This window comes from Thalassophryne amazonica, chromosome 21 (assembly GCF_902500255.1).
Source record: "Thalassophryne amazonica chromosome 21, fThaAma1.1, whole genome shotgun sequence".
Taxonomy (NCBI): domain Eukaryota; kingdom Metazoa; phylum Chordata; class Actinopteri; order Batrachoidiformes; family Batrachoididae; genus Thalassophryne; species Thalassophryne amazonica.
Genome location: NC_047123.1, coordinates 7,054,892 through 7,065,925, shown reverse-complemented (window position 1 = coordinate 7,065,925; position 11,034 = coordinate 7,054,892). Strand labels below are relative to the sequence as shown.

Sequence of the window (11,034 nt, the reverse complement as noted above, 5' to 3'; positions counted from 1 at the left end):
AATTACACAAAATTTTACCTTGGAAAAATGTTTCAAGGTCAAAGTCCTGTTAGAAGTGTCTTTTCATAAGTTAAATTAGATGTGATCAAATGTCATGAGGATGGATTTAGTTCATGCACTTGAATCAAAGTTTTTTTTTTTTTTTTTTTTTTGCTGTTGTCAGATTTTTTTTTTTCAACTTTTTCAGTTTCTGAATTCTTTTCAAATAATTTTCACAGAACATTGGTCATCTCTGCGATGCACAATTTGTTACTGCTTTTTGGCACTTTCCCAATGGATAACATAAAATTGGAGCCTCCATCCAATTTTGGTGGTGTGGTTAGATCCACAACAGAAAAATGAGAGTGATTGAGGCACTTCTGATTGAGATATAATGCAAAATGTACACCAAATGGACTTTTCAATATTAAATTCAAATGTCCACAAAATCCACAATCCGAATCAGATCCAGATCAAACTTTGTCAGGTGATAGTGAGTGCCAGACTGCACCTCACTTTCAAATATGAGAGTGATTGGGTCACGTTTGATTAAGATATGATGTAAAATATATAATAAATAGGGTTTTCAATGTTATATTTAAGTAGGCACAAAATCTGTAATCCAGATCGATCCAGATCAAACTTTGTCTATTGATAAAGGATACTATCGTACATAACGCTCTCAAATATGAAAGAAATTCCATTTTTATTGACAGAGTTATAAATTTTTGAAAATTTGTTCAATGTTAAAGGACTGGGATTTTTCACAACTTTGACCTTGAAAATTAAATCAGTTCTTGTCAGATCAGACAACACAGATGTCCACTATCCCAGTTCCAGTTACTAATACAAACTTTAACAATATAAAGAGCTTGTGAGCACTTTGTTTCTGCAAATAAGTGACAAAAAAAAAATCCACTTGTTACATTTAAATGGATACGTGAACCCAAATGCAGGACGCAGTATATATTTGTGTATGAACACAAATAGTTTATTGATAGGCTCATGAGCAAAACATAAATAGAGGTGAAGGGAGTACACAACGGCAGTCTCACATCCGGGTCACGTCACACTGCGGCACTGCTTCGCTTCATGTTTAGTGGGTTAAAAAGGGGGCAAACAGGGAGCTTGATAGCACTGATGAGCCTGGAAGGAGCAGAGAGTTGTGTTTCCATTTCCAAAAGTGTTGCTGTTAAGATCTGAGTGTGTGAATGTATTGATTTTGTGGAGACTGGCGATGTGGGTGGAGTGTAATCCTTCAAAAACAGGGTTGATCTCCAGCTCCAGATGACTGGAGTTCTGTACAGAGGCCACGCCCACTAAGCGGTGTCCACTTTCAAATGAAACAGTCTCAGTCTGATGAGGACGTGCAGCACAAATCATGCAAATGTCAAAACGTCCTGAACGCTCCATGGGAGGGTCCGACAGGCTTGAGCCATACATGTCTCTGACAGCAAGCCTACGAACACGGCCACCAACGACAGACGTCTGCTGCTGTTCAGAATCACTGGAGAAGAAACGGAGAGAAAAATCGCTGAAATTCTGAATGTGCACATAATTCCATCATCAGTTCTTTGACTTTCCTGCCAACTGGAATGAACAATCAATAAGACACAGAGTGGCAATGATTTTAAAAGGCATGTTTAAGAAGAAAACCTGATAAAAAGAAGGTTATCACCGGATCACAAGACCACAAATCACCAAACAAAATCTCATTGTTCCGTGTTCACCAGCAAGGAGCCAAAAACAATGGCACGGTTTATGCTTTTAGAGCTGCTGGTGAAGCAATCAAATGGCTTGTGAAATGTGGGACAAAACTGTTTGACTTCCAAGGTTTGGAACGTCAATACTATAACAGACGATGAGGGGAAACAAACCTGACCTCCTGTTGGTGCTGCAAAATGAGCTTATGATTTTACTGGCGTCTACAAGTTGAGTGGGTTCTTAACAGGATTACTCCAAAATTAAAGTTGAGGGTGCACTGGAATATTTCCTGAACGTGCTTCCCAATAAAACCAATGTGGTGATGGTATTGATGGCCTGGTCTTTACTGGGAACTGCAAACTTTGAGAGGGACGTTCAACTTTTCTCAAAGTAAACATCAGCATATTTTTGTCATTTTATTCTGAAAGCCTGAAGGTCCAAAATATATTTTGGACCTATTACTTCTATGACAAAGCTTGAAAAACAGTGGAGGCCTTGGTGGTCACCAGGAATAGGCTTTGGAAATTGAATATACTGGAAAAACTGAGCCTCAAAACCACACGTGCTCCTAATTTCGATCACGCACGTGATGATAAGATTACTGTGCCTTCCACAGTATAGTAAATCACAGCAGAGTAGAAGTCCTACTTTTTCCCTGTATGTGAAATTCACTTTGCAACACAGTTTAACAGAAACTCAGTGTAGCACATGTGCACACCACAGCCTGTGCTGTTTCTTAACATAAGGATTCTTAAATTAAAAAATAAGCAAGATGGGCAAATAAATGTGCATTGGAGAACATATTGGATGTTATTTGATGTGGTTTTGGACAGAACAAATTGGCAAATGGACACAGATTGCTGTCCCACAATGGTGTGAATACTACAAGAAAAACACAAGTCCGATAGATTTTTTTGAAAATTTGTAATTTCTGTGCACTGTTGTGTATTTTAACTATTGGTGTTTATTATTTTATCTTAAGTGTGTTATTGTTATTATTAGTATTATTATTATTATTCTCTGTGTTATCTGGCTAATATTCTCATGTGGAAATATTCTCTGGTACTATTTCCAGGTTCACGGGTCTCCGCGCTTCCATGTTTAAATGTTTACCCATCTTTATAAGCGTTCCCTCATCCCCAGATTGCATATATTCTTCCTGCTTTCTCGTGTATTGTTCCAGTGTTTTTGGATTGATCTGTAACTGATTTGAACTAATTTGTTGAAAAAAAAATTGCCAGTTTTTTGACCAAGCATACTAGTCTGCTGCTCTAGACTGTTATATTTTTCCTGCTGGGCAATGAACCCACTTTTACTTTCCATCCTTGTGGTTCTCTGTGTTGTGGTTGTTTTCCAAATGATTACACAACCAGTGTAATCTCCAAAATCTACCTTCAATCAGTGAAATGACCATTAAACAAACCTCGAATCGCCTGGGAGTTGAGCTGAGGGCAAACAGCTTGATGAGGCCCAGACACAGTGGGGAGTAGTCATGCTCCCAGATGACAGCAGGGATAAGGAGGACTTTGCCGTAACAGGACAACAGCAGGGACCTGAGGAGCAGATGGAACTCAAGGGTTCCACCCTGCAGATGATGCACTATGACCCAAAGGAAACACAGCACACCGCCGCAGAACGCCGCCAGCTCTACAGAACCAAGAGATGCATCAGAGAGTCACGTCAAATTCACACAATGTATTTAGGAAGGCAACTCATGCTAGCCAATTTTCATGCTAACGTTAGCATCACTAAAGGGCTAATATTAGCATGTATATAAGCATGTATTTCTTAAGCACATTATCAATCCTGTTGCTCACAATGGAGGCGCTCGGTTCCTGCTAACATTAGATGTGATAGGTGCAGACTCACGGACTCTGATATAGGAGGCCGATGTTCTAACGATGAGTCAAAAACCCAAGTGTTCTAAGGACTGCTACTAGAAATTCTTTTAGCACCAGGGAGCAAGGTTTTACTTACTGCACAGCACCTGTTGGCTATCGTTACACTCACTTCCTGAAATCTCACCCCATCTGGATCATAGAACCTACACTGGGCATGAACCTACAACCTTAGGGACGGGAGGCAGATTGGTTATACAACAACAAGGAAACTAAAATTCAAGGGTTTGCCACTAGAATGCCTTTTGGTGTCGGGGAGTGAGGCTAACACACCGCTATAAAACATCAATCTGACTCTAAAGTGATATAAACACGGTCTGTACAATTGACCCTTTAGTCGTGTTATCTTACCAAGGGCAGCCAGTCCAAACATGCAGTAGAACTCCACTGTTTGGTGTACCTGATGATGTCAGCGGGGTCACTGCTGTGCTCGGAGCCATGAAGCAGAGACCACCTGAGGTAGGCCTCACAGAGCAGACAGAACACACACAGCTTCCAATGGATCTAGAGTTCATAGAGGAGAAGACACAGAAACTAAGTGTTCGGTAGACGCTAGCAAAGGGGTAGATTTTTTTTAACTGGTTCAGACACAACTGTACCCAACAAAAACACAGTACATCTATACCTACGTGATCAAGATGACATACAGTATACAAGTCTGGAGATTAGAGTTGATCCCAACTGTATATTTGAGTTTTATATGAAATCACTGTTCTGCTTTTTCCAACAGAAACACTGCAAAATAAAACCAATCCTCTGTTGACATTGCAGATTTACAAAAGCCACCCATTCATTATGTTATACCTCAACCACAGGAAAATCTGGTCCATTTGGCTGAACAAACGTTCTTTATCTTGGCTGTACTTGTGCATAACTCTGCAAAAGGTTCTGGACTAAAACTCAACATGGATTGGATTACAAATCACAGTGCTGGCTTACAGTTGATATGACTCTTGAAAAAACCAACTAGACACCTGAATTTTCAATAGGCGGCCAGGTAGGAGTCAACTGAAGAATTACACAGGGGTCAAAATTAAAAATACTTCAATCAAATTGAAAACTACACTACATTATTTGTCCTGATCATAACGATTCCAAAAAGGTATAGTTTGGAACCATCTATGACTGAATGTTCAGGAGTTATGGGGTAAAAACAGCAAGAATGATGACAAAGGTCACTTTCAGTTTGTACAGGGGTCAAAAGTCAAAGTTCCATCAATTTTGGTAAAAAGTAAGTAAGTAAAATTTATTTAAATAGTGCTTTTCACAGACAGAGGTAACAAAGTCCTTTACAAGATAAAATATCACAATACAAAAAATAAAACATCAGGGTGCCAACCGTCTAAAAGCTTTGGAAAGCCTGTTTAAAAAAAGAGAGGCTTGAGTTGCCTTTTGAAAATCGCTACACAATCCAAAGAGCGTAAAGACAAGGGCAGTTCATTCCAGAAACAAGGCGCTGAGGCTTTAAGAGATCTGTCGCCTCGGGTTTTGAAGCAGGTCTTGGGAATCAACAGCAAGTTACATCCTGAAGACCTCAAACTGCGGGCAGAGGTGTAGGGCTAGATCAGGTCAGCAAGACATTCAGGAGCCTGTCCATGAAGGGCTCTGAATGTCAAAACTAGTAGTTTAAAGTTTATTCTGAAGGAGACCGGAAGCCAATGAAGAGACTCTAGAATAGGAGTAATGTGGGCTCTGCTATTACTGCAGGTCAGACGTCTTGCAGCAGAATTTTGGACATATTGTAAGCATTTCAGCTCCTTGTTGAGACAGGTGAACAAGCTATGACAGTAGTCCAACCGCGAGGAAATAAACACATGGATAATTGTCTCAAGCAGCATATGTCTCAGCTTGGTGATATTACGAAGTTGGAAAAAACTGTTTTTAACCAGCCTCCATGAATGTTGTGAGAGAGGCACAGCTTCATCAAAGATAACACTGAGATTACGCAGGCTTGCTTTGGCTGAAGAATTCAAGTTGCCCAGGTGCTGCTTAATGTCAGGGATAGCACTACTGGGAGCAATAATCTGCACTCTGCATTTAATCATTAGTGATTGATCTCTGCTGTCTTCCACAGCATGTCTTCTTCCTGATTCTCTCCCCTCAGCCCCAACCAGTCCCAGCAGAAAACTGCCCCTCCCTGAGCCTGGTTCTGCTGGAGGTTTCTTCCTGTTAAAAGGGAGTTTTTGCTTCTCACTGTCGCCAAGTGCTTGCTCATAGGGAGTCGTTTTGACCGTTGGGGTTTTTTCTGTGATATTGTATGGCTTTTGCCTTGCAATATAAAGCGCCTTGGGGCAACTGTTGTTGTGATTTGGCGCTATATAAATAAAATTGATTTGATTTGATTTGAATAATAAGTGCCTCGGTTTTCTGAGTACAATTGTATGTCATCAGCGAACACATCACTAAAGCGCTGAATTATTTGGCCAAGGGGAAGAACATCCAAAAGGAACAGGAGTGGCCCTAGCACTGAGCCTTGTGGAACATCACACTGTAAATCCACCGATTCAGACATAACACGGTTCACTGAAATGCTAAAACTCCTGCCAGTCAAGTAGGAGATAAACCAGTCCAACACAGGGCCCGTCATCCCACTAAATCTCGCAACCTGTTGACCATTATGGTGTGGTCGACCGTGTCAAAGGTGGAGGACAGGTCTAACAGAAACCAACACCGCGCACCTCCCCGAGTCAGAGAACATCATTATGTCGTGGGACATTTTCCGCAGTGCAGTCTCGGTAGAGTGGCGTTTCCGAAAACCTGACTGAAATTTATCATATATGTTCTTTTTCTCAAGATAAGATCTCAATTGTTTTGCAACCACGTTTTCAGCATTTTGATAGAAATGGGAGTTTGGATATTGGCCGAAAGTTCGGATTGATCCAGGTTAGGCTTTTAGAGTCTGGGTTCTATCACCGCATTTTTAAAAGAGGCTGGGAAAATACCGGATGAAAGGGAGAAGTAAAAGATTTTGGTAACCCATGGCCCAATTAAGTCAAGAACATTTCCAAAAAGCTTAGAAAGGAGGACATCAAATACACTAGATGTCAAACTCATTTTGCATGATAAAGCCACAATATCCTCTAAAGACACAGGACCGAAGAACGTCCAGGTCCGCCAGAGCAGCTTGGTCTGGGCAAAGCCAAAAGAAGAGGGTGAATTAATTTTTCTTTTATGCCTCTAATCTTTGTAATAAAGAATTTTTAAAAAATCATTGCTATCTGCCTCATAGGACAAAGAGAAAGCAGGAGCAGTTTGAGACACAAGTGTATTTATAGCATCAAATAGCACTTTTGGATTTCCCTTGAATGTTGAATGCTTGGTCTCCAAAGTAAAGGTCAAACAATGTCAACGTCCATTGGATTCTATGACATGTCAATCAATTCAATCAATCAATTTTTTTTATATAGCGCCAAATCACAACAAACAGATGCCCCAAGGCGCTTTATATTGTAAGGCAAGGCCATACAATAATTATGTAAAGCCCCAAACGGTCAAAACGACCCCCTGTGAGCAAGCACTTGGCTACAGTGGGAAGGAAAAACTCCCTTTAACAGGAAGAAATCTCCAGCAGAACCACGCTCAGGGAGGGGCAGTCTTCTGCTGGGACTGGTTGGGGCTGAGGGAGAGAACCAGAAAAAGACATGCTGTGGAGGGGAGCAGAGATCGATCACTAATGATTAAATGCAGAGTGGTGCATACAGAGCAAAAAGAGAAAAACAGTGCATCATGGGAACCCCCCAGCAGTCTACGTCTATAGCAGCATAACTAAGGGATGGTTCAGGGTCACCTGATCCAGCCCTAACTATAAGCTTTAGCAAAAAGGAAAGTTTTAAGCCTAATCTTAAAGTAGAGAGGGTGTCTGTCTCCCTGATCTGAATTGGGAGCTGGTTCCACAGGAGAGGAGCCTGAAAGCTGAAGGCTCTGCCTCCCATTCTACTCTTACAAACCCTAGGAACTACAAGTAAGCCTGCAGTCTGAGAGCGAAGCGCTCTATTGGGGTGATATGGTACTACGAGGTCCCTAAGATAAGATGGGACCTGATTATTCAAAACCTTATAAGTAAGAAGAAGAATTTTAAATTCTATTCTAGAAACAACAGGAAGCCATGAGAGAAGCCAATATGGGTGAGATAGCTCTCTCCTTCTAGTCCCCATCAGTACTCTAGCTGCAGCATTTTGAATTAACTGAAGCTGATAACTAAGCATGATACATGGTCCAAACTATTCCTTTTAAACCATGTTAACTCAACTAATGATTGCATTTGAATAAGGTGCATTGTGCGGCATCGGTCCAAGCTCCTAAATCTGACCTGAGCCATGTGTAAGAAACTGAAAAAAATTTAGATTACCGGTACTTACATTCAAAGTTGTGTTGAACAAAATGTGCCTGTAAGCCTGCGTCTTGCACAAAATGGCATCAATCAGGATGATAACCAGGTCGTATTCAATGTACTTGTCTACTGGCTTCTGGCAACTCTCCTGTGGAAAGACAGACAGGCAGACAGTCAACAAAAGCATCCGCTACAACGTAGTGCGATTTGGACCAAAACTGGCAGAATAACTGAGGATCAGTCAACGACAAGATGATTTGCTTTTGAGAAAAATCAGTTAAAAGTCAAAGCCACAGGTCAAGGTCAACAGCTGAGCCCACTGCTGATATACAAGAGATATTTAGAATGGCTGTTTTAAGGATTTGGTTAAAGATAACCTATTATTACTACTAAACAGCAGTACAAAATCATATATCACCTTTCTGTTGGTCTCATGACCTCTCACCTTGGATGATGCTGATAGGTCAAACTTAAGGTCATACTTTTCAATCAAACAGTTTGCCATTATTATGGATTAAATATGAGAGAAGGCTTGAATAAAGTGGTTTGGTCAGAATTGAACAATGTCATAATTTTGTGGATGACACCAAGTTATATCCTCCAATCTTGTCACTCACTGATCACGTAACATTATAGAAAAGCTAATCATACGAACCTAATAACCTAATAATAATAATAATAATAACCAAACCTAATAACCACTCGTATGGACTAACCATAACGAGTGGTTATTAGGTTTCAGTGAAGACAAATGTAAGGTCCTACATGTCTGTAACAGGAATCTATTTATCAGTATTATATGAATGGAAAGTGACTTGAGGTTGTTCATGAAGAGAAAGACCTGGGTGTTTTAATAAGTTGTCTTTATCCAAACACATTGCAAAGGCAACTACCAAGGCCAGGAGTTTATTAGGTATGATCAAACTGTCATTTTATATACTGATCAAGAATATTTCTTAGTTTCGCTCAAAAGCTATTCTAGGGGTATTGGGCTCTACTGGGGCTGCCCCTTGTCACCAGTCCTGTTTGTCATGTTCATGGATGGGATTTCAAGGTGCAGTCAGGGACTGGAGGGTGTCCAGTTTGCTGACCTCAGAGTTGCATCTCTGCTTTTTGCAGATGATGTGATTCTATTGGCTTTATCGTGCAGTCACCGCTGATGTGTACTAGGCAGGTTTGAGGCCATGTGTGAAGCATCTGGGATGAGAATCAGCACCTCCAAATCTGAGACCATGGTCTTCTGTTAGAAAAGGGTGGACTGTCCAACACTAGGTCAGGGGAGAACAATTGCTCCAAGTGGAGGAGTTTAAGTATCTCTGGGACTTGTTCATGAGTGGTGGGAAGTTGGAGTGTGAGCTCAACAGACATAGCGAAGAAGGAGCTGAGCCACAAGGCAAGGCATACACCAGTTGGTGTACGCTCCTATCCTCACTTATGGTCATGAATTGTTGGTAATGACTGAAAGAATAAGATCACGGATACAAGCGGTGGAAATTAGATTCCTCTGTTTGGTATCTGAGATTACACTCCTGGACAGGGTGAGAAGCCCAAATATATGCTGCTTCTTTGCATCAAAAGGAGCCAGCTGAGGTGGTTGGGGCATTTGGCGAAGATGCTTCCTGGTTGTTTCCCTAGGGAGGTCTTCCAGGCACATCCAACTGGGAGGATGCCCAGGACACACTGCAGGGATTATATTTCCCAGACGGCTTGGGACTGCCTTGGGATTCCCTAGGAGGAGTTACAGGACTTGGCTAAGGAAGTGTGGGATGAGCTGCTTGATCTGCTGTCACCATGGCCCAAACCGGATAAGAGGCAGACAATAAATTAATGAATGTCATTCTATGTACTATTTTCTACGTTTTATCCGGAAGTATAGTTTTTCAAACAGGTCAATACATAGATGGAATAATTTACCAAGTCATGTTATTCTCTCACAAGACATTTTTTAAAAATTAATTTGGACAATTTTTATATTTTTTATATTTCTTGGCAATTTTTATATTTCTATTATACATAATGTGGCTTTTTATGTACTATTTCACTTAAAAAAAAATCACACTAATAAATGAATTATAAATTTACATTCGATTCTCCAGGAGACAAATGACTAAACACTGCCATCTACCGGCGTTATGGTACTTTAAGGCGTCACGGAAGATTCTAAAAGAATGAAGGAGAAAGCTGCGAGATAACAACACGATCACTTATTAGGACATTTTTTGCCTCCCCATCATCAGGACAGCTCATTTACAAACACAATTTAAAAAGATACTAAATTGACGGGTTTTTTGATAAAGGGTGAACACAAACTAGGCAGGCTACAAAGATAGCTTAGCCTCACTAAAACAGAAGAATTATGAAAAACTAAGTTCAAAAATCCTAACTCACACATATGGTGATCTTCAAGATGCCGTTACTGTAGTCTCTGTACAGCTCCAATGCTTTTTCGCCACATTCCACACACATAAATCCACACTTACCCATGTCGCCCTTTAAAATTATGAAAACAAAGCATGCGGAAGTTTTTAATGGGCAATCCTCAGTGCCACCTTCAAATAAAGGTACGCAGAGTACTCGAGACCTATTTTGGTCTCGCACGGGTTTGGGGAAGTAGCTTAACTTAATAAGAATACAAAAAATAATTGTATTCCACTACAGTCAAATGTATAATCTCATTGCAGTTACATTTTGTTAAATGAAGATTACTTTATAGATTATACAATTTTCTGTACAAAGACACAATCTAACAAAATTAAGAGCCTACAAGCACCTCTACTCCAGAGACTTAACATCGTAAACGCTATCTTATCTCTATCTACTCTATCTAAATGAGTTACTCATTTTATCTCTTTGAAAAGCAGTTTGTGTTTAATAATAATAATAATAATAATAATATACATAAAAAAAAAAAACTCAGATAAACTGCCTATTCTGTTGTTGCATAAGGGAAATGCATCAAACCATTATTAGGTCACTTTAACATTTATGTAGAAATCAATAATATACAGTCAGATCCATCAGTAGTTGGGCCTGTGATACAAATGTTTGTAATCACAGAGGAGTTGAACAAAATGTGTGTGAATGTCAGGTCACAAGGTAAACTAACAGAAAATAATTTAATGT

General features: G+C 40.1%; 1 protein-coding gene across 1 annotated transcript; it reads right to left on the bottom strand.

Annotated features, from left to right (window-relative positions):
* Positions 1-758: 758 nt before the first annotated feature.
* LOC117503453 (protein ARV1-like) lies at positions 759-10,395 on the bottom strand. The gene is given in 7 exon segments (XM_034162679.1): positions 759-1,486; positions 3,107-3,127; positions 3,130-3,330; positions 3,933-3,965; positions 3,968-4,085; positions 7,940-8,059; positions 10,300-10,395. Coding segments are annotated over 7 exon segments (717 nt in total). The 3' UTR covers positions 759-1,358.
* Between the last annotated feature and the right edge of the window lie 639 nt (positions 10,396-11,034).